Raw genomic sequence first — 23,632 nt, 5'->3', positions numbered from 1 at the left:
CAATTTGCAATGACATTCATGTTCTTAAGTGACTTCTGCTAGATGTTAAATAGATACTGACCATCCTTTGGTTAAAGTGCGACACAGCAGTTGGAGCTCTCTAAAAAGAAAGACAGAAGCACTTTATTTGATGTTTACTTGAAATTGTTTCCGATTTACCTGCTTGTGCACTTGTGCAATAATTAAATTTTCTGGGTCTGTTTGATCAAAGGCTTGGTGGCTTGGTTTGTGCTTTTGTCCATAAAGTACAATGCATTTCATATTCAGGTGTATATATTCTGTGAAATTATTCTTTTGAATGTATTTTTGTTGCTGTGCCAAATTATAAAATTGAAAACTTATTTTTCTGGTGTTTTGAGCTCAAATAAAACCACATTTTTTTCCTTTAACAATTTTTAATAAAATAGTAAAGCAACCACCACAACCCAATAACCTTATAAAGTGTCTAACATAAAAGAATCTTTCCTCCTACACAAATATACAGAACTTGAAATACTTTGAACTTGAAACTTCTCAAAGGACCAATTAGAAGCATTTTTGTAACAATATTGGTAATGCAAAAGAAAATGTTTTGTGCAAAGTGACGGTGAGATTTGAACATTGAAATGATCTTTTACGAAACTAGAATTTAAACGTTGAGTTAGGACAACAGTACACTACTAAAATCACATGACTTCATAGCCACTCCGAATGCCTCTCATCAGCAGGCAGGCAAACACCACACCCAAAATCTAGAAAAAAATTAAATACATTGTTATTAATATGTTAAGTGTCTAATTTCTAAATATGTTTTACATTAAAGGTCTACTTTTTTAACTTATGATGGAGTCTGCTTTTCTCGACAAATATCCAATAGCTTTTCTGATCTCCTTTATAATGTTTCATACCTGGAGTCATGTTTTGTTTCATTTACACATGTTTGACACACAAACCCTGCAGTTATTTTGAGCTCTGGAGATGTAGACAGGCTAATAATAAAGGATTACTAAAACATGTGTGAATGAAACAAAACACAACACCAGGTACGTTTTTCAGGAGGTAACAACATTATCACATGGCTTAAAGAGTTAATTTTGTATAATGCAGGACCTTTAAGCTTATTATCTCTATGGATATGAGCATGTGGCACCAACCAGACTCATTTACAAGCCAGATTGGTAGAAAAGAATAAAAGTTAATTGAATAAAAAGTTAAATAGATAAATTTAATGCACTGTTGTGAAACATTCCAGGCAAAGCAACTTGGTCTGGTGTCCTCCACATCTCCTTCAGAAAAGTTACACAGTGCACCTTTAATGCCCAAAATGTATGTGCATTTTTAACTTACTTGCAAGACCGCAATGACCAAAGCTGCAACTATGATCCACTTGACATTGGCCTTGAGTACGGCCTCCACAGCTTGCTGACAGCCCTGTACAAAACAGATTCAAATAAACCAACTGTTCCTCAATGTAATAAACACTGAGCTTAGCCACTCAAGAGGAGCAGAGGTCCGTGACACATGACCCCCTCTGAACCAAGAATGGCATGTTCACCAACAACTGTGGTCCAGCTGCCACAGGCCCCACAAAACCACAACTCAAAATATGAAACATGTTCAGGCAACAAGAACTCGCCTAATGGTAATTTTATATGTCTCTATATGTGGATTTAATCACATTTCAACTTAATTTTGTGTTTTTTTTCTATTTAGCGCTAAAAGATTAATTTATTTAATCAGATGAAAAAGAAAATCTAAATAAAATTGTATTAAATTTAACTGCACAGGCCTCACAATTTAAACAGCTTAATAAATTTCAAAGGCTTCAAGTATTAAGAAAATGTATAACCACCTTTGCAGAGAATTAAGCACTGTATTCATGTGGTCTTATGATCTGTATAAAGTAAAGCCTGCTGAGCCACATGTTTTGGCCTCAACCATGCTGTTCTAAAATGCATGTGATTTTTATACTATTTTTGCTAATCATTTAGTTCAAGTTCCTGGGCTGTTTAAAAAGTGAACTGTGGATTAAATCATGAAAAAATCTAGCCGAATATTATCACATTTTTCAAATTTGTCTTTTGTGCGTAAATGATTCAGTTCTAGCATCTCTGTACCCTTTGAAAGACTTTGGAGGCATCGCTCATGGTTCCCTGTCCGCAGCCCTGACTCTTGGAGATGCAGCACGAGTCTGGCACAGTGTCTCCCTCCTGAGTGTAACTTCTCCAGTCGGCCGAGCTGTTCACACCACAGCACTTCAACTGGAAAAACACAAAGAAAAGGTTCGCAAAATTAAAATCAGCCACTTAAGATGTATATCCAATACTCTAACAACCCTGGTAAAACTATAAATACTTTTGGAGGCAATCCAGAGATGCAAATGCAATGTCAACAGTGTTTATGTCCTGGTTGTGGCCCAGTTTTGTCCTGATGTAGGCTTTGTTGAGGTCTCGTTCTAATTCAGTTCAAGTTTCAGTTTAGTCCTACTTTTGAAGGCGATCTGTGTGTAAACTATATCTCTTGTATCAAATGTAAATAAGTCAAAACTAACAGAATGCAGAGTGTTGAGTGAAGGTGGAGTCTCAGTAAACTCACGTCTTGTTGAAGTTTGTCCACTGCATCTCTGAACTCGGGACTGCTTGTGTTGTAGTTTGAGATCATGTCAGCAAGGCTGTCCTTGACCACATCTGTCACCTACACATGGGCACAACAGTCAGAATAAAAACATTATACATCTGCAGCAGGTAGAGGTTGGCTTCATATTGATAAAGAAAAAATAGATGATAACGATAATACTGAAACTGTCACTGTCACATAACTATCAGCCAATAACTATAAAGCAGGATTATCACAAAAAATATCCTAAATGTACAATATAAAGTAAAAGAAAAATTAAATAAATAAATAAATATATATATATACACACACACACACACACCCACACACACACACACACACACACACTGGTGGATGATCTGATTTAAATAAAACAAATTGGTAGTGTAACATTCCATACTGCATTTTTGTTTATAACTGCACAATGTCAATTTAAGACTCCATATCTATAGAAGGTTGTGCCACACGTACTTTGCCTCTGTAAATGTATCCAACGATAGCAGCTGCGATTTCTGCGATGATGATCAGACTCATGAGGATGGAAAACTGAAAAACACAGATTATTATTACAGATTCTAAACAGATTATTCATACATTTATTGTGCAGGAAAACTTTGAGAAATAATACATTTCACCCATGTTAAGACGCATGCAGTCACATGTGTATGGTATGCATTAGCAAAACAGCCACTGCTCAACTGTGATATTAAAATGATGAATTTCATTTCAAATTTTGATAGTGGCCATATTTGTGAGCCACGCTTTCGGTAAATAGGTCTCTATGTGTCTCTGTAGTGTCTCTTCCACACGAGTGAAGGGAGCATGTTCCAAAGCTACAGCTCGGAGCACTCAAGTGAAGAAACCTCCGCTCAGCTGTTATGGACACTCACTGAGAGTTTAGTGGAAGTGTGGAGGAAAAAGAAAGGAGCAACTGGTTTGAATAAGGGCCTCACTGTTGTGTCAGCCTACTGGCCCAAAAGCAGTGTAGGGTAGTCTGCTCTCCTTCTTGGAGTCCCTGGGAGGGGTATAGGACAGCACACAACCGAGGACTCCACGGTTCTACAGGGGCATTTTGAAAGTGCAATTTCTACTATATAGTTTTACAGTCCCTCCTTAATATCACATTTTGAGGTTAATACTCTCAAATTCAAGTATAGTTACAGTCCAACATAAATGTTTGTTGCACTGCACTTTCAATAACCTTGCAGTGGCTTTGTAAACACTGACATTGGACCTGTGGTGTGCTGTGTTGTGTGTTACCATGGTAATCATGCAGAAGTTCTCCTTCCAGGCACCACAGCAGCCGAAGAAGGCGATGAGAAAGACGATGACTCCAAGAGAGATGAGGAGGATAGGAGCTCCAGAGGCTGAGGCATCTTTAATATTAAGAGTGTTGTGTAGAGAGACCTGCACCAGGACACCAACCACGATCAGGGCAATGCCACACAACTGCACAGAGGAGCAGAGAAAAAGGAGTTAGAATGAGTGATATTCATACAAAGGCTCTGAATGACAAATGGGAAAATGACAAAAAAAAATCTCATCTGTGGAGTCATCACTTATCTGATATCTGTCACCAACATACATCAGTCAGTTTAAAAATATATTGAATAACGTGTCACCAAGTGTTTTTGATAATCAGGTTTCTTGTCGTGTTATCAGATTTTTACTGCCCATATAAATGTACAGGATGGAGATTTATAAGACGCTTTGTGAGGTGACTGAAAGAAACTATACTGAATCAAGGTTGAGGCCATTTGCTCTCAAGGTAATTAAAAGCTGATGATTAACATTTCTCAGTAAAGTCTAAGGGTGTAATGATATCCAAGTCTCACGATACGATATTGTCATGGTATAAACCTCATGGTATAATATTTATTGCTATATCATGGTCACGATATGGTGGAGAGGCTAACGATAAGGAGGTAACAATATCCAAATCTCTCGGTACGATATTTTTACAATATACAATACATCTAATGGTACGATATTTATTGCGATATTTTGTGGAGTGAATATGCTACTTTTTTCTCTTAAAATGCCTTGACAAGACTTAATCCAAACAACTAAGGCTTAAAAGTGATCATAACTGTTATTTCTTCTTGTAGTCTGCACTGAAATGGAGCAAAGGATCATGGCCTATGTAGTTCCCACTGTCTTTTTTTTAGCGACTGCTGCACCGTAACTCTTAATTTAAGCAAAGAGACTTGTAATTCAATATATTGTGATGGCCCACAATATTATTGTGAGAACTCTGACGATACGATATCACGATATTTCTGTTATTGTTACATGCCTTGTAAGGGCTACATAATAACTGTGTGTGTAAGATAATTAGAAGTTCCAGATAAAATCTACAAATCTTTATTTGTATAATCTCTTAAAATACTCAAATAAGTCTCCAATCAATTTTTCACACCAGACTCAGCTCCTGTAAAATGTCTTGAGAATGAAAAAGATGGCTGTCATTAATGAAACCAAAGTGCAAAATAAGCCAGAGTTGGACAAATACACAATGAGCTTTAAAGAACAGGCTAAATCTGAGGTCAGAGATAGAAAAATATATAAATAGGTAGTAATCTTTCCCATGTACTTTAATTCATAGTGCAGATAATTGTGAATCATTGAATATGTAGGGAGGATTTCTTGTTAACAAAATGTTGACATCTCTGACAGAGGATGACTTTGTCCAGGCTTAAGGTTGTGTAAGAATGAGGGGTTGACACACTTTACAACATAGTGGCCTTACTCAAAACCTCTCAGTGTCAAAATAAAAAAGAAAAGGGATGCGGAAGAGTTAAGTTCCTGTATCTGAAACAAATGCCACTGACATAATAATTCTAAAGCAAGATTATCTCAAAAACTATTCTAAATGTATAATATTGTTAAAAAATTACTAAGAATAACTCAGATAAATAGGTCTGTAATAAATAATTAGTTTGTATCTATAATCTGTTGTAAAAGTTACTGACTACTCCAAGCTTATGGTACTACAAAAAAATAAACAAAAAAATCCCCACAATCCCCATTACACATGCAATGTATAAACTCAAAATATATTGTTCCAGCTTTCCCATATTGAACGATAAGTCAATATAGTAGTCATCGTGACAGGCCTACTTGTATCAGTCTGAATGAAGAAATACAACATTGAATAGCCATGGTCCTGGGATGTGTGTGTAACAGTGAATCCTTTTTAAACACGGGAGTGTTTAAAAAACTGTTTAATCAAGAAGACGGTCTTGGATCAATTATAAGGCAAATAGGAACCAGAGCCTTTTATTGACAGTACATCATCTTGACATGGCCAATTTGCAAGGCTTAATCTACTTTTTAATTGAACTGGAACTGAAGTTGTTCCAATATAATCTGTAAAGTGATCAATACTTCAAAAGTAAAGTAAATGTATGTAAATGTAAATGTGAAGTAATGTAAATGTGCATTGTACATTCATATTTTTTCTTACAATAAACACTGTATGTTGTAGTTAGAATGCTGTTTTAAAAATACATCACGTTAAATAAAGTAGGTCACATAATCTATCTGTGGTAATCTCCTCAAATCTGCTGTAGTGTATAAAGGTTTTTCTTTTTGTTTAGCTATTGTGTTTAAGACTTCCAAATAAATCTTATTTATTATAATATTTTCATTACTCTTTGCCACACAATAAAGGGAACACAAACATTGTGCCACTTCCAAAACAAATAAATGTCAATCATTAACAGTGAATAAAATATATAAGTTATAAAGTCTATAGCCCACTAAGCCCAGCAAACTACCTGGCTATTCAAAAAGCGTTTCCATACTTGAGGAAACAGCTGATATACCAAACATTTATTAACAAGATGCTTTAGGTATATAGATAGTAAATATGTTTTTTGGGGAGAAATAAATAGATAGATGAAATGATGTAGACATTTCTGACCCATTACCTCGTGGGGAAGCTGATGACTGTCACAAATCATGAGGTAATGTTGTAAGAATAGCAACATTCATTCTTGATCAATACTACTATTAACGTACTATTACTAAACATCCTATTACTGTGTTATGATGATCAAAAACATACCCGGAGTTGTGTTTTGTTTCAATTCACACATTTGAATACACAAAGCCTGTATACTTTTTTTCTCTCTGTTCCACTTTGTGATGTCATGTGGTAATACATGATATACTGTGTTTTAAACTCTATACACCTTCACTAGAATCATTTGGATAACTTCAGCCCTCGAACTGGCCATGCCTACTGAACTAAAGGTAAAAGGAGCTATTAACTTCAAAAGTACCACTAAATTACATCATGGAGTGGAACAGAGCATTATGAACTTTGGTGTAGACAGAATAATTAGCCAAAATTACTTAAACATGTATGAATCAAACAACACAAATTCAGGTATGTTTTTGAGGAGGTAAGAGCATTATAACATGGGTTAAAGCTCACAAGAGTCCATTTTGTGTAACATTAATTGCTAATCCATTATCATAGTACAAGACACATGTACAAAATAAAGCCAGCTGAAGTGGAGTATAGCCCTACTAAAACCACATTGGTTTAGTGGCCAGTGTGCCATGCTTGAATACAGACCACTCCCTCAGGGTAAATATTTGGTTATCACTCAGGTATAAAGCTAAAAGCGTAATGTGTAAGAGCAGGAACAGAGCCAGTTTACAAAGCAACACAATACATCACAGAATATATAACAAAACTATATCTACTATTAACATATGCTTTGAATGATGATATCTGAAACTAAAATATTCTCAGCAGTGACAGTTTTGACATGATTATAATTAAAACAAGAGAATACAATAGTTGCTATTGGCTACAATAGTAAAAGAAAAAGAAAAAACAAAATTCAAGACAATAAAGGTTGGGAACCACTGACTGAAAACATTTTGTGGTTTAATGTTAGTTATGCAAATAAATAATATAAACCAATCTTTTTTAAACATTACTATCTATTGGTTTCAGAATGATAAAACCTTTGGATTGCTGCCATAGAAATGAACTATTTAAAACAAAATATTATATACCTTTTGAATAGTGAAAAGTTCTTAAAATGTCGCCTTTAAATGAGAAGCTAAAACCCATGAGTACCGCTTTAGAACAGACAGGAATAACTAAAGTCCTGTACAGGAATAAAAACAAGATCAACAACTTAACTCAATTAACCTCTTTTTGCTGCTAATGTGTCAGTTGGTCAATTTGTGAAGATGTTAAACTTGGTATCATTTTTCTAATTTCCCTGAGATATTAACCAATAAACCAGGCCAAACATTAAACTCTTGACCTTCTCTGCATCAAGGTTTTAAACAGTGCTTTGAAATCGTATGATGTTCACAGTCTAGAGGTTTAGAGTGAGAAACAAAAGATATGAACTCTTTTACAACAATGTGTCACATGGTTACACTACTCAAATCCAGTCATAAGACAAGCATACATCATCGCCGCCTCAGCTGTGTGTGCTCAGATAAGGTCACAGCAGGAAGTAGCTTGTGGTTTTTAGGATATGACCAGTGAAAACCTTCAGTTCTATTAGTAAAACACACACATACACAATAGAACTTATACTGTGTCTTTCCTATTTTACATTTGTAGAAAGTTGAATTGTGGGTAAAATCTATTTGCACTAATAATAAACAAAATGTGTAATAAAAAGTAAATTCTTTTCTAAAATGGCACTTACACTATTTCTGTAACTTGACTAAGCTACACTGGTTTTTAAATTATGAATCCCAAAACATTACTAATAAATGAATTTTTCAAAGTCCTTCATTTTTGATAGTACATACCGGTAACTGTTTAAAACAATGAGGACTACAACAAACCTGAAATATGATTTTCTTTGTAATTGACTATCCCTATTTACTCTCCTTTTTTCAGATAAGAGCGGAAACTCCAGGACCAAAAACAGAGGCCAGGATGTTGAAAAGAACAACATCCAAAATCTTATCAGACTAGTTTGCTTGTTTTCATGGCCTAGTTTCCTTGAATTTGACTGTGAATTGTTTTATCACAAAAAACATGATTTTACTTACCCAGAAAATAAAGTTGAAGAAAAAAACGAGGTACTTGACCAACTTCAATCCACCCTCTACAGGCATGACTAGTTTGTATCAGTAGTCTGGAAAAAACAGAAACAGCTGTTATAACACATTTACTGGATCATTACATTCATAACAGTTCGATCGCCATATGGAAAGATTACACGGAGATACTGTATATTCATGGGATTCAAGCTATGGCAACGGTCCTCTACTTTTAAAGCAACTACACAAGTCAAATGAGGAAAGAATCATTTGTTCGAAGCCGTTGAATATTTAACATTATAACAATTCAGATATGCGTCATCATGAACACATTTCAGCCTGTCTATGGGAGTGGATCTCCTTGAGGTATATTTTTCCACACATGGGTTGAGATTTTCCTTTCTAAACTGCTGGGTTGTCCTGGGACATTCTTCTATTTGTCTGCTTCATTGTTGCACTATAGCTTTTATTCTCTTTTTGATCAAATTTCAAAAGTAGTGTTGTGAATTGGGCCATTCAAGCAAAATTACAAGAGAAATTAACATGGACAAGTTGGAAAAACATAACTTTAACTTGATTTGATGGTACGTTTAGAAAGGCTACACCTCTGTTTACTAAAGTGTTATGTTTCTGATCAAGAGGCAGCTTAGATAAAAAGATAAACAACTAAAATCTTCGTTTCTTTTGCTTGACTTTTTCCATTTTGACTTTAAAGTTTCAGTCAGCGGCATTTTAAAGTAGCAGTTGTCACGGACGAGGAACCGTTAATCAAAGCGAACAATAAGCGCTTTGTTACAGGCCAAATGACTAAATAAAACCAAACACATTCGTCTTATTCGATTTGTTAAACGTCTGATAGCTTAATAGGTCATATACAATCACATCCACCGCTTTGCTATCACTTTTACTTGTCTTTAAAAACGCAAAGTCACCTACGACTTTCTTTCGCAGATTTGGGAAAAGAAACAGCCGTTAGCGTAACATTGTTCGTTCATTCTCGACAAAACAAAGAAAAATGTGGACGTTTCTCAACTTTAACTTTTATATGAAGGATTATATAACAAGTATAGAGATTAAAGAACGAACACAAAAACCTACCTTGTACGTGATCAGTGTTTTGGGCAGCACAAAGAGAAATGAAGCGACAAAGTCCCTACGCCGTGGTCTCATAAACTTCAACGACTCCGCCCTCAATCCGCGCCGTAGCCATGGCAACCAGGGCACGGCTTTCCAACGGTTCCATCACCATGTTACACCACTATGTATTTAAAGAAGAGTCATTGAAGTTTCTAATACTTATCAGTCTAAATAGATAAAGGCTGCGTTTATAAGTCTTGTAAACAACGTATCTGCTGATTTGATCAATATGATGATCCCTGAAGCAAACACAAATGGAAGGTCTTGAGTGGGTGTACCATTCGGTCATTTAAAGATTGACCAACAATTGAATAAATAATGGGATAACAAGTTTTGCCGAGTGGACTATGTTGATTCAGCGGGTAATAATTATTAGAAAGACTAAACAAAATTTCAGCCAAAGGCAATAAGCTCACTAATAAGCTCAAACTATAATTTATTCATAATATGGCATATGACCATATGACTCTTTATCAAGTATTAATAGAGAATATGCTTGTGCAGTTGTCAGTGTTGTCAGCCTACACATTATCTTATAATAGCTTGCCTTCATTATTTAGTTGGAGAATTTGTGACTCTGAAACTTCCTCTTTGGAACACTTCCTCAAAAAAACGCATAGAAATGCACAATAAAAATACACAATGATTCCGATCATTTAAATTTTTACTATGCCAAAAATAATTTGAGTTGCCCACAAATATGTTATTTATTCCTGTTTTGTTTTATGATTACATCATGTAGGCAATAGCCTAATCCAGCATCTGTCTTTTTTGTTTCTGTCATGTGTTACTGAGCACGACTGAAAAGGATCTTATTCTTCTCAAAACCCTGAAATATACATTTATGTAGGCCTACAATGTGAGCAATGCAAATAACAAGAAAAAATGGGCCTAAATGCATAAATATCTGAACCATGCATTTTATGATCTGAATACAGTGTCATGGACCCATGTCTCAACTGTAGACTGTATATATAACAGTATTTATACAGTCTGTGGTCTCAGCCACGGTGTCATCATGGGGAGATGCATGAACTTGATAAGTCTTCAACTTTTTTGTGTGTATGTATATGAAGGAGTTCTCTTCAAAAATGTGTGCGTGTGTGTGTGTGTGTGTGTGTGTGTGTGTGTGTGTGTGTGTGTGTGTGTGTGTGTGTGTGTGTGTGTGTGTGTGCTTGAGGGTTCTCTTCTGTGATTGGCTGAATGCCCTGTCTCTCAACAAAAGATTCCGGAAGAGGCGGGGCGAACGCTCGTCACAGCGTCATCATGGCGGGATGCATGAAATTGATAGAAGATTTCCACTGTATGGCTGTTAAGCTGTTTGTTTTTGCCTTTATACTGAATTGTTTGCCCCAGCTATCTCACCAGGCTACAGGTAAGAGACCGAGCTTCAGTAAATGGTATCTTTTTAATGTTTAATTAAGTGCTGGTCGTTTCTTTAACCTCTGAGATATGCTAACACAGGTTAGCTTATGTCGCTCTAAAACCAGTAAAACTGGCTACAACGCCTGCAAATGTGTGGCGGGAGTTAAACAATTTAATGCATTTCCAACGTAACTTTAGTCTACAATTAACCGGAAAATAAGGATATGTTAACTTTATATAACGTATTCGTGTGGTGTTTCATTTTCGGTCTTGCACGAACTAAAAGCACAACAACCACCTCATCCAGTTTTGTGAAATCACAGCTTGCTTTGATGGAAGTGAGGAATTATTGACCATAATGTTCAGTATATTTAGATTATGTCTGGTCAACTCTTCGTTTATCATACAACTATGTGTGTTATTTACATGTTGTAAATAATTTTGTGTCACAGGTTCAAATTCAGTTGTACATCTCCAAGACGGTGCAGTACAGGTTTCCTCTGGGTCTAAAGTCTTCTGTTACAAAAATACTATTTCCCCAACATGGAAACATACATGGACAAGGATACAGGTGGGTTACATGAGAGATATAAAAAAAGACACTGTAGATAAATTATACTTTACATGATTTGATAGATTCAACCATTTTTCCAGGTCAAAGTGTGGAGTTCAAGGGGGTTTAAGGTGCACATTGTGGATGATGAGGAGCAGCTACAGGAGCTGGAGCGCTGGAGTGTCTGGGGTTGGTTCCAGAGCTGGCTGCGTGAGAAGCACAATGAAACGTCCATCAACATTAACCTCTTCAGCAAAAAGACATGCATCAAAATTGACCCTGCGGATGGAACTGAGTACACGCTCAAAACTCTGCGAAGTATGTACAGAAAAGCTTTATTAATACTTTGGTAAATGATCACATTTTTATATAGCGCTTTTCCCGCTTCAAGGCACTGGAAGTGCTTAGGGGTGAGGTGGATTAAGTATGTTGCCCAAGGACACAATGACAGCATTCATCTGTGGGAGCTAGAATCTCACTGCCTACCAATGATATTTTATACTGAGTTGGATTTGAACTGCCAACCTTCGGATCAGTGGATAAACGCTCTACCGACTGTCGCCTCTGCAGCTGTATCATCAACATTTCCTGGGGGTGTGAAACTAAGTGAAAGCACTACTCTGTCAGAAGCTCTGTTACTTAAGTTAGATTCAATTTGAGCTTTATTTTAACAGTCTCACCAGAAAGAATGTGCATAGTTGAAACGACAACATCTGAGATAATTTTTGCTCTTAAACAATTCTCTCACACATAAAATTACAGTCACAAGATAGCTGGCATTGGTTAACAGCATTTAGTCACCTTTTTAGTTGATAATAAAACCCCTAAATGGGACCATGAATGCATGTATTGATCACAGGCTCCTGAAAATTAGTTTATTTATTTAAATTTTATTTATTTATTATATATATTTTTTTTTCATTACAATTTTGAGACTATATTAAAACATTTTTGTCTTATTTGCTAATGTGTGCTTTGTTTACATTTCCAGTAGAGATACATGTAGAACACCCCCAGCATAACGATTGTAAAATGCTACTGCATTTTATTTTGGTGGCACTTGTGGTTAAAATGTTCAATGTTCATGTGTACTAACAAGTCAACTATGCACATGTTCTTTGGGAGGCTTTAAAACGACTTTGTAGTATGTACAGAACTTATTTGCTGTCAAGATCAGCAGCCCTATGCAAAATAATACAACCTGAATGATGATGGCGGTGCCCAATAAGATGAATAATTGGGTTGCAGATGATATCACAACTTTCTATAGGCCAATAATATTTAAATTTTGAACCATGGTTTATTGCTACAGAGAAATATTGCCATAAATTATAATTTGAAACTACTTTGACACAATTAAAATAAAGCAGGGTAATCCCAATAAAACATTTTAACATAGACCGTATCATTGAAAGGCATGAAAGGCAAAAATACTCTCCACTTTTATGAAGAAATTGTGCGCCCGATATATACATTGTTGCAGCTTTCATACAGTGAATGTTAAGTCATCATATTCTAGTGATTGTCTATAAACAGAATTTACAAACTCAGAATGTGCTTTGGTGATGTGGTGCAACATAAAAACATAAAATAATAAACAGTGCAAAATATGATCACTTAAAAGATATGCATAAACCGGATACTCTGGCAACTCTCTGTTTTAATATTTGTATTAGCTGCTAAAATTTTCTGTCATTTGCAGGGTTTGACATCTATCTGTTTTTGGTGTTCTTCACTGGAGGCTTGTTGTTCCTATTTGCAGATTCCCTCAGCAAGTAAGCCCTTTTGCCGATTACAAACTATAGACTACAGATTACTATAGTTACTTGACAACAATATCTGACTTAATGGTTATCACAGTAAAATGTTTGATTATTAAAAGCAGATCCCATAATATAAATAGGGTAATGTAAGGTGGGAAAGAAGCTGCCTTTTTAAATACCTTGTGATGAAACAACTTTTTATTCTTTAGAAGTCAAGTTTTCTATTATTCCACTGGTGTGAGCACTGGGATGATTGCCTCGCTCATCATCCTCTTCTTTGTGTTGTATCGCTTTATGCCAAAGGTAAACAAAATGTGAGATTTACACCTTTAAACCTGTTTTTACATTAAAATTTCATACTTCTCCACAGAAAAGCCCTTTTTACCTTCTACTTGCCGGCGGTTGGTCATTGTCAGTTTATGCCATCCAGCTCGTCTGCAGGAACTTGCAGACCATTCTCAAAGAGCACTGGCACTTTGCTTTAGGTAAACATTTATTTCTAGGTTTTAAATGATCAATTTATGTAATTTTGGCATTTTTATTGCTTTTGTTGTTTTATTTAGATGGCTGCAGGCAAAATAAGATAACTTATTAATCTTGCATTAGAAAAATGGTCTATGCACTATTTATTTTCACTATTTTGGGTACATTATGGTCACTAATATAAAGTATCAGGTTTAGACTGTTCCAGTGTACTCCAGTATAAATTAAGTGTGCTGTGTTCTGTTTCAGGCTATGTGGCAGTTGTGGGGTTCATCAGTTTTGCAGTCTGTTATCGATATGGTCCCCTGGTGGATGAAAAGAGCATCAACATCTTCTCATGGACTCTGCAGTTGCTGGGACTGCTCCTCATTTATGCTGGCCATCAAATCCAGCCTGTGGCTTTTGCCATTATCGTGTCATTGGTGTTAGCCAAAAACCTGGATTACCCTGTCTCATTCACACTTGTTTTGTGGAGGTAAGTCCTACTATTAAACACAAGGTGGCACCAAAGTAAAGTAATCTCCCAGACTGAACACCAACTACCCTCTCTGTTAGTAATGTATTGACTCATAATGAGCATAGCAGGTTGTGTTGTCTTAGAATTTGTTATGTATATTATTATGTATATATATTATTATATATTGCGCAAAATAAGACAACTCTAGCAATTGCATTTTGTCTTATAATTTTTCTTGTGGAGAGCTGCTTTTTTTCAATTGCCTCCATGTTATTGATTTGCCTGGAATGTCCCTCATTACGGCATTATACTTGTCTATCACCATGGAGATAGCCGGTGATGCCACCAGACCAAATTACAAGTCAGATTTGTGGAGAATGTATGTCCTATTTTCTTTGCATCAAAAACTGTAATTTAACACACGGAAGATGGCTTACTTTGTTTAATCCAACAGTTTGGCATTATTCTACGTAAAGCAATGAAATCTCCATGACTGCAAGTTGTCAGAACGCCCATCAGAAAACATACTTACATAGTGCACCTTTTACAGTCAGTTGATCCCTGTGAATTCACATGAGGTAATTTGTAATAATGGCCAGATGTTGGAAATTAAAGTACAGGATGTGTTCTAAATTGGCTTTGAAAATAACCATCTCAATTGGACAGTGTCTTAAGGAGGATGATTCTAGTTGTCCTTGAATGACTGCTGTTTCACTGTGCACAAGTAAGTTGCGTACAAGATGAGAAAATCTGTTCATATATTTTAGGCAAATGAGCCCTCCCTGATTTGAAGGATTTCTGAAGGACTCTTGGCCATTCAATATTTAGATTTAGATTAGATTTATATACATGCTGTCTATGCTTGAAATCCATGAATACCCTTAGACACATAAATGACATGAATGCCTCTAAATACCTAGTTCATCTGTACATTCTTCCTATTATCTGTGACATTTTGAGGACTTTTTCCCAGTTTAAAATATATAATATTTTGTATTTGTTATATTGCTTTACATTTCTTATCCCAATTGTAGGTCTGTCATGATAATTACTATATCAAGTTATCATTCAATATATATTAGATGGAACCATTATTTTTGAGGGTCAATATTTATTGTGAGGAGTTTTTCCTTTGCACTAGTGAGGAACTTTTAGTATTTTATTCTACAATTAGATTTGAGCTGTAGGAGGGTGAATAAATAACTTGACTCATTATAGATACAAACTACTAAAGTGTTTAATTCTTGTACTTATGTAGTGCTGTTATCATATCATACATTTAGAATAGTAGAATAGTGCCTTGACACAGATCTACTGACCCTACCTGACCAGGCCTGTTAAACTGCACTGTGACCTTTGACTGAGATACAAAGGTGTTTGAGAAGCACAGTGTAAATACCGTTGCAGCTAAACTTGAATTTCCCTCTGGATCAATAAAGTATCTGTCTATCTTATGACTATTTTTCTATGTAGAAAAATGAGACGCTTGGTGAACTGGAAACCAGAGCCTCGTCGCCTGTTAACAGAGGAGGAGTATCAAAGGCAGGGAGAGGAGGAGACTCGGCGCGCTCTAGAGGAGCTTAGGGAGTACTGCAAAAGCCCAGACTTCAACACATGGAAGACAGTGTCCAGGCTGCAATCCCCCCAAAGGTGAAATTAACAAAGGGAACTGGGGTTTCGGATGATATAATAACTTCTGTGTTAATGTACTGATTCATTAAGATGTATACAAAATGTGTATTGCATTTTTGAAGGTGTTGAAGGATTAATAGAGCATGAAATTCCGACTTAGTGAAAGTCTAAGCTATGTGACGTAGAATCTAAGTATGTAAGTACACTGTGTTTTAAAAATTTTACAGTTTCTCTGCGAAACTGGTGTCATATAATAAAATCTAATCCAAAATATAGCTGCAAGCAGCAATGTGGAGACCTTGCAATACCAACAGAATAGGCAAGAGTATGTACATTAATACATGTACAGGGTGAGGGGAAGGGAAAACGGTCCATTTTACGAGAGTGTCCATGTACTTGGAGACACTGGGGAGGGGTCTCCATTGAGAAAAAGCACTCAACTTGCATAGTATCTCTTGAAGGCACACAAAACACTGAAATGCTTAGATCCAAGTCACTTATTATTGATGAGGTTGTAATTCATTCCCTATACAACTGTTTCAAATACATTTACAGTGAAATTCACTAACTGGTGAAGAAGACATTGAGGTGGCAATAGAAAAACAAAGAATCAACTTTTTCTTTAATGGTATGTATAATGTCCATGTCAGTTGTCAGTGGAAATTCTCTGGATTAACATATCCTCTTCTGCATAAGAGAGAAAGTGACAGTGAGCAGGTCAATAGTTATAAGCATGAATGCATTTCCAAATTTGACCAGCTGGTGGCACTATAGCTCTTGAGGTAGAGACTTGAAAATGACTGAAAGTGATCATGGGCCTGGCCTGAATCAACACGCAAAATTTCATAGCTGTATTCCAAGGCGTTCTATGGGATACAATTTTTTTAAACAAAATTCAACATGGCCACCGAATGCAGATGGTTACGTGATAAACATTTTTATGACATTTAATTAATTAATCAGTGCATTTATATAACACCTTTCAAGATACCGAAAGTGCTTCATTATTCATTCACTCCACGCTGGTGGTGGTAAGCTACTACTGTAGCCACAGCTGCCCTGGGGCAGACTGATGGAAGTGAGGCTGCCAATCTGTGCCATTAGTCCCTCCAACCACTATCATCCGTCACACACCACTTTCATACGAGGCAATGTGGGTGAAGTGCCTTGCCTAAGGACACAATGACATTTCTTGCCACTGGCGCATCACTGTGGCACCTGGAATTCCCAGTGGTCTCCCATCCAAGTACTACCCAGGCCCCCTTCTTAGCTTCTTAGATCTGATCTATGGCCACACATGTATTGCTGAGTCAAATAGCATCAGCAGGCACAGGAATTTTCTTTGAAATCCAAACGGATCAAGAGATATCACTTAAAACTCCTTTTTGCTAATTATAGTGCCCCCTAGAGGTCGAAAGTCATGACATTTTTTGAGGGTCTAGAGCAGGGGTGTCAAACTCATTTTGGTCCGGGGGCCGTATCCAACCGACTTTGATCCCAAAGGGGCCGGATCAGAAAACTCATGTCATATAAACCCCAAAAATAACAATAAGTTCAAATATTTGTGCAGAGAAACACAAATCTATTACACAAATCTTTTTTAATTGATGAACTCTTTATTATAATATTATAATATTACGAACAACAAAATTCAATTTCAACACACGCAGAAAATTAACAATATTTTAATAAAAAATATAATTAAAATATTTTAGTAGAAAATCACCCAAGCCCCACATTAAAGGTCTTGGAGGGCCGGATCTGGCCCCCGGGCCTTATGTTTGACACCTGTAGTCTAGAGTGAGGGGTCATGGATCCAGGTATCAAGTTTGTTGTCAGTGCGTACGTACGTGAATAGGAGATACATTTTGAAGGTTTTTGATGAAATCCAAAATGGCGAAAATCCAATATGGCAGAAAATGACGTCGTAGAAAATTATGTTCAATTCGGCTTGGCTCAAGGATTCCAGTGACACCTCATTTGCAAAAATTTAACGTGTCAGTTGTTAGAAGCATGACTGCATGTCCAACTTTGACCTGTTGGTAGCGCTAGATCTCTTGACCTATTGACCCCAAATTGGCTGTGAGGGACGATGAGACTGTCCTGAACCAGTGTGCAAAATTTCACAACTTTTTACCAAGGCTGCCATAGACACCCCAGACAGAAACGTAATAATAGTAAGAAGAGTCTTTTGTAATGCTGCAAGGCCTCCAATTATATGTTAACCACTGTTTGTTTTCATAGTTACAGTACAATAATTTACAGTAAAACCTACATGTAAATAATAACTCTGTTTATTGCAGATTTGCTGATTTCATTGAGGGCTCCTCTCACCTTATGCCAAATGAGGTGTCAGTCCATTCTCAGGAGTATGGATTTGGAGGGTCATTTTTTGAAGAAGATATTTTCGACACTGACGATGAAGATGACCTGAAACCCATTATAGATCCAGAGTGACTTAATGGACCCTGCTTAAAAAGGGATCCACCATCTTGGGAACACTGGGTACTACCGCATGCATTGGTCCAAGAAGTTTGTGTTGATGAATTTTGATAAAATGTTGGACTTTGTAATCAGAAGAACTGGTTAAATTCAAAGCCACAAGCCTGTTTTATGTGGTGGTATTTGAATTTAGTTTTCAGGACCAGCAAAGATGGCTTTTACTCTTGTATTGTGTGAATTCACTGGGAATGGGAAGCGGACTTTGCTTGTACTATCTATTATTCTGACATGTAACTGGGAGGAGATGATTATTTTAGGATATGGGAATGCATTTGAGCTGACTCCCTTTCCATTTTCTGTTATGTTTGAGCCGAAGACTTATAAACAAATAATATTTACACTTTTTACAAGATAAGCATATTCATTTTCATTAATTAAACATAGACATTTTAATTTAATGCAATAATATGGTACATTTTAGACCAAGTGTTAACATCTTGGAGACAAGCAGGTGGTCTAAATCAGACTGTGCACCTTTTTTTAAGAATTCAGTTATAATAGAACCTCTAAAATTGGTGTGTAAGTATGTCCTTTTTACATCTTTTCTGATAATTCAAACCACTTTTAGACAATATGACTTTTAGACATGAAATCGTAGCGCTTTCCTTTATATTACCATGCAGCCTTAGAAATATGTAATCTCTCAGTTGTCCAGGTAGGTTAGTGGTTCATGGCTGTATACTGTTCTAAAGCTATTCAAGAAAGGTTCATTTCTGTTCTATGAACGTGACTTTTTAGTACGGATAGATGTGACAACAGTTTTAGTAATAGTATCTGATTTTAGATATTTTTTATACTTACAAAATTGTGAGGATTTCAGTTCATGTAAAGAGTTCCATCATATTATTATTTGCTTGTTAAATGTTTTCAATTTACCTGTGAAGCTGACATTTAATGGCTGTTGATGTCTGCCATCACTTGTTTTTGTTTAAAGAAGGGAACACCCCAGTAATGTCAGCAACTGAACAGCTGATACAGGTTATAGTATTTGCATGTGTTTCCCCGTGTCTCATTGCCATATTCGACAGTGGCATCACATTCACATGGTACACCATTTCCTAGTGCACTTCCTTTAACCCTGTCCCTGACCTCCCTTTAATGCAAACAAACTCTACACATGCAGAACTGGGGAATCCCTGTTTCATTAAGTTTACAGCCCACAGTTGCTGCCTCTGTCAGTGGCCTCATGTAAAGTGTGGATTTCCCCTATTCACAAAGAACCATGTTTCAACAGCTGAATATCTTCTCCACCTCTCGGGATTTAAAATGGGAATGCAAACATAGTAGCGATTCCCAAACATGTGCTGGCTAGTGTTACGCAATATTAACTTTTCCAACTCAATCTTGATACTAAGCAATAGACTCGATACTCATTACTACTGATTCCAATATCCTGATAATATTAAATACACTTTTTAAATACACTTTTTATTTAGACAATAGATTCAATATTAACATGTGGTTTTATATAATCTCTCAGTCATACAGTTACATTTCAGAGTGGTCTATGGATGATGGCTGGATACTTGTTCTGATACACCTCAAATCATTAAGATATTTAGGAAAGGTTAATTTCTGTCCTGTGACTTTTTTTATTTATTTTAGCATCGATACATACTCAAAAGTGTATCTAGTGTTGATACTAGTTTTGTATCAGTATCTGAATTTCATTACTTTTGATAAGATTAGTGCTGGCTCCAATAACTTAAAAAAAAATCTTATCCTGTATCCATAACAATATACACTTTATTATCCTTCATAATATTTCAGTAATAATATATCAAAAGAAATGTCATTTAGTTTCTATCCTAAACATTTGCAGACATGCAGCCAGTGCATTTCGTAAAAAAACTTTACAATAAATGCGAACAGGAAACATAATTTAACATACTTAAAAACTGGATTGACTGTATTTTACAGTGTTTCAGTAACAATCACTTGGAATGATTCTTCAGTCCACAAACTTCCAGTGTCCAAAATGATCCAGTGTTGCTGTTGCTGGTTTAACTTCTGTGTCAGAAGGTCAGTACTTGTTGATCCCAAATATTCGCACCCCATGAAACTGGGGTAGCTTCGGTAAAAGGACGCTCAGGAGAGAGCCAGTGTTGATTAAGAAATGCGTTGCATCATATTTTGTGTAAAAACTCGCCAGTATATACCTGTGAAGGAAAGACAGTGAAGACTGGATTTGTCTCAATTCAAATTACAAACTGATTTAGAAAGTTTGTAAACTTTTTGCATGCACACCTAAGATGAAGGTATAAGAAAAATGTTTTACTCTTAAGATGAAGGTATAAGAAAAATGTTTTACTCTTAAAAAGAGACAAGGTTAGGGATGAAAACGTTTTTTTTTTTTTAAGTTTTCCAATAATTATCAATTTTTTTATGGTATTCATTAGAAATATGCTAAACAGTGTAATAAATGGTTGAGCTGCAAATACTGCATAAATGTGGACAGTCAAAATGCAAAACTGCAGAAAAATGTTTGGAGGATTACACTACAAATCCACACTGCAGCATTTAGCAGTTTATCTTTATATTACAGATGAAAAAACATAATTTTGCATTCCTTCAGAACTTTTTCAATATTATCTACATTGCCCACCTCTAAGGTTGTTTCCCCATAATGCATCTCTTTAAAACTATATATACTGAAGAGGATTTGTTATGATGAGACTAAGGCTGCGGCCCTGTGTTTGACTTTTTGTGATCTACACTTACAGCACGATGGGGGAAATGGTGAGGAATTTGCGTGATGCGGTGAACTGAATGCCATTGTCCATCTGCTCCCAGTGCGTCAACAGCCGAGCTTTGCCCTGGTCCGGGGTCTCAAACGGAGTGCCCTTCACCGTGTGCAGGAACAGGTACATCACCTGATTAACACAAACATTACACCGTTTACAGCAATGTCACTAACTATGTATCATGAACACATTTCTCGCTCATTAACCTGGTACCAGTAATTACTCTATAAAGATGTCATCATAAACTGTTAGCTTATAGTTAGTTAATTAGTAGTACAGTTAAACACTTAACTTTTTTTTTTTTTTTTTTTACAATGTAGTCAGCGATCATTTTACAATTTTACACCCTCATTTACATTTACAGTCTATGGGTCTTTGATAGACAATACGAAATACCAAAAGAGAACCATTTTAAATGCACTTTTTTCTGATTGAGTGAATAGGAACTTTACTTAAATTATGTGTACCTTTTGACACATGTGCTGTGCTGAATCTGAAAGAGGAAATGGGGTTCTAGTCATCCGAAATAGAAATTCATTTGTAAACATAGTTTGATGGAAAAAGTTTTTTCTCAGCAAGTATCAAGTTAATTTATAGAATAGCAATTTTGTTGCTTACTTGCTCGCAATAAATAGTCAACAACTCTACAGCGTTTTAGTACTTTTTTTGTTGTATTGTGAATTCTTGGAGTCTGTGGCCGCACTCACCAGGTTATGAATGACGTTGGTGAGAGTCCAGACGAGGGGCACAGTGAAGAACGGGATGCTGAGGAGGACGATGTGAAGCACCACAGTGAGAAGCAGATAAGTAAGCCAGATGCCTCGACTGTTCATCACCCGAGTGTTTGGGTTCACCTCGCTGTGAGCCACGCCAACATTCATCTGCAGGAAAATAAATACAGTAACAGTTTGAGATGAGGCATGGCAATATGGGGGAAAAAAAATTAATGATTTTTTTTTACTCATTGATTAATCTCTATTTTTGATTTGATTTAATTTAATCTTTTCAACATTTTTTTAAATATTGACTTGATGAACATATTTTCTGCCTCCAAAGTCTGAACTCCAAACCGCAGAGAACTGACTATAGACCTCTCCATTAAAACCCCCCAACAATATCATTGACGATTAAACATGAGTCATGACATTTCTTGTATAATTGCCCCACACTAGTTTGAGCATAAAACAAACACTGTCAATGTTTGTTTCTAACAGACCTATCATGGCACAGTGGGCTTTATAGTTGCATTGTGATTTACAAGCTTGACAGGGCTCTCATACAATGTAGTGTCACTGTATGCATTATTCATTCACTTCTTATTTGGTGGTGGTGAGCTACCTTTGTACCTCAATCATTCTACCAAGAGCAGCTGGATTTGAGGCTCCCAGTCGGCACCATCATCCCCTCTGACCACCACCACTAAGAATTACCTTGTCCAAAGACACAACAGCAGCATGCCCTGAGCTGGGATAGCACCACTGACCTTTGGCTTGCTACAGTCACCCGAACAAGTTAAACCATTACTAAATACATTATATAGTAACAGTGAAAGTTGAAGCTGTTTTGATACATGATAAAAAAAAAAAAGAAAATACAATAATACTGCCCGGCTTGTTTCCATACTATGCTGGGGCCATAGGTTACCACTAAATGAAAATTATACAGAGTAAGGAATAAGGAAAATGAGGAACAGGGAACACGAAGTATCATAAATCTGATTTTCTTTCAATATGTTCCCGACTGCCCACTTCACATCCTCACTGTATCACTCCTCCAATTATTCTGTAATAGTTAAGAGAAATAGCGTTGAACTACAGATATGAAATTAATATTTGAAAAACACTGAAGCAATTATTTGGCTATTTATGTTTATGTTTGTGTATAGCAAGTCTGGATGCCTTAATTAAAGCGACTGACTGAGTTATGTAATAGTTACGACATGCACTAAACTATTACAAACAAATATGATGCTAGCTGTAGGATGCTAACTCTGGGCTAGTCTTCGCACTGCGAGTTCAGCTTTTCCGTAATAAAAGCACGCTACATGCTAGTTTAATTTAGATATTCTTCTAAATGTCGCTGTAAAAATATCCCGAAAAACTATTTATTAATTACATTTACTGAAGTATGACGCCAGAACAAACTTTACCTTCCACTGTTGTCGTAGCCAGCAGGAAATTCCTACTTTTCTAAACCCCGCCTTTGTTTGACTTGAGTGGCTTCCTGTAGCTTCAGCCCATTTGACAATAAGCCTCTGCTCGACAATGAATGGACCATAAAGTGAGAAGGAGACAGCTTATTGCAGATGTTTCAGTCATGGCATTAAGTGGGCTCGTAGTAATCAATTAGGCTGCATTTACTAAAGTCACTT

General features: G+C 36.2%; 3 protein-coding genes across 5 annotated transcripts; 1 reads left to right on the top strand and 2 right to left on the bottom strand.

Moving 5' to 3' along the window:
• Positions 1-375: 375 nt before the first annotated feature.
• On the bottom strand, positions 376-9,844 carry cd63 (CD63 molecule). Its single transcript, XM_020929809.2, has 8 exons — positions 9,724-9,844; positions 8,635-8,720; positions 3,856-4,044; positions 3,067-3,141; positions 2,575-2,673; positions 2,097-2,240; positions 1,327-1,410; positions 376-731 (listed from the first exon to the last, which is right to left on the bottom strand). Exons 2-8 carry the CDS (start codon positions 8,698-8,700, stop codon positions 666-668), a joined length of 723 nt encoding a protein of 240 aa, XP_020785468.1. The 5' UTR covers positions 8,701-8,720; positions 9,724-9,844; the 3' UTR covers positions 376-665.
• A 1,173-nt stretch (positions 9,845-11,017) lies between these two features.
• On the top strand, positions 11,018-20,089 carry nemp1 (nuclear envelope integral membrane protein 1). 3 transcript variants are annotated; one of them, XR_008633635.1, is made up of 10 exons: positions 11,018-11,137; positions 11,580-11,698; positions 11,782-11,998; positions 13,383-13,455; positions 13,653-13,746; positions 13,814-13,928; positions 14,176-14,401; positions 15,857-16,033; positions 16,571-16,643; positions 18,319-18,440. XR_008633635.1 is itself a non-coding variant. In XM_020929651.2 (9 exons), the coding sequence occupies exons 1-9, from the start codon at positions 11,029-11,031 to the stop codon at positions 18,470-18,472; spliced, it is 1,284 nt and encodes a 427-aa protein (XP_020785310.2). In that variant the 5' UTR covers positions 11,018-11,028; the 3' UTR covers positions 18,473-20,089. The 3 variants fall into 3 exon arrangements, 1 of the variants encoding a protein (XP_020785310.2); XR_008633636.1 differs by lacking the exon at positions 16,571-16,643 and adding an exon at positions 16,138-16,211; XM_020929651.2 differs by lacking the exon at positions 16,571-16,643 and having other exon boundaries at positions 18,319-20,089.
• Positions 20,090-20,245: 156 nt separating this feature from the next.
• Positions 20,246-23,503, bottom strand: ormdl2 (ORMDL sphingolipid biosynthesis regulator 2). Its single transcript, XM_020929777.2, has 4 exons — positions 23,411-23,503; positions 21,969-22,142; positions 21,239-21,390; positions 20,246-20,676 (listed from the first exon to the last, which is right to left on the bottom strand). The coding sequence occupies exons 2-4, from the start codon at positions 22,140-22,142 to the stop codon at positions 20,541-20,543; spliced, it is 462 nt and encodes a 153-aa protein (XP_020785436.1). The 5' UTR covers positions 23,411-23,503; the 3' UTR covers positions 20,246-20,540.
• Between the last annotated feature and the right edge of the window lie 129 nt (positions 23,504-23,632).

Source organism: Boleophthalmus pectinirostris, unplaced genomic scaffold, assembly GCF_026225935.1.
Source record: "Boleophthalmus pectinirostris isolate CB_2022bp ecotype Guang Dong unplaced genomic scaffold, ASM2622593v1 HiC_scaffold_8, whole genome shotgun sequence".
NCBI lineage: Eukaryota > Metazoa > Chordata > Actinopteri > Gobiiformes > Gobiidae > Boleophthalmus > Boleophthalmus pectinirostris.
This window is presented reverse-complemented; position numbering and strand designations above follow the sequence as displayed.

What these genes read in the sequence shown, in the direction of transcription:
- cd63 (XM_020929809.2), bottom strand. Translation starts at nt 8,700, where the DNA reads ATGCCTGTAGAGGGTGGATTGAAGTTGGTCAAGTACCTCGTTTTTTTC. An exon ending in GATACATTTACAGAGGCAAA is followed by an intron (nt 2,674 to 3,066) that starts GTACGTGTGGCA and finishes GCCCATGTGTAG; the next exon opens with GTGACAGATGTGGTCAAGGA. An exon ending in TGGTCATTGCGGTCTTGCAA is followed by an intron (nt 732 to 1,326) that starts GTAAGTTAAAAA and finishes ATTTTTTTCTAG; the next exon opens with ATTTTGGGTGTGGTGTTTGC.
- ormdl2 (XM_020929777.2), bottom strand. Translation starts at nt 22,142, where the DNA reads ATGAATGTTGGCGTGGCTCACAGCGAGGTGAACCCAAACACTCGGGTG. An exon ending in CCAACGTCATTCATAACCTG is followed by an intron (nt 21,391 to 21,968) that starts GTGAGTGCGGCC and finishes TGTGTTAATCAG; the next exon opens with GTGATGTACCTGTTCCTGCA. An exon ending in ACCATTTCCCCCATCGTGCT is followed by an intron (nt 20,677 to 21,238) that starts GTAAGTGTAGAT and finishes TTTCCTTCACAG; the next exon opens with GTATATACTGGCGAGTTTTT.
- nemp1 (XM_020929651.2), top strand. Translation starts at nt 11,029, where the DNA reads ATGGCGGGATGCATGAAATTGATAGAAGATTTCCACTGTATGGCTGTT. An exon ending in ATACATGGACAAGGATACAG is followed by an intron (nt 11,699 to 11,781) that starts GTGGGTTACATG and finishes CCATTTTTCCAG; the next exon opens with GTCAAAGTGTGGAGTTCAAG. An exon ending in TTCACACTTGTTTTGTGGAG is followed by an intron (nt 14,402 to 15,856) that starts GTAAGTCCTACT and finishes TTTTCTATGTAG; the next exon opens with AAAAATGAGACGCTTGGTGA.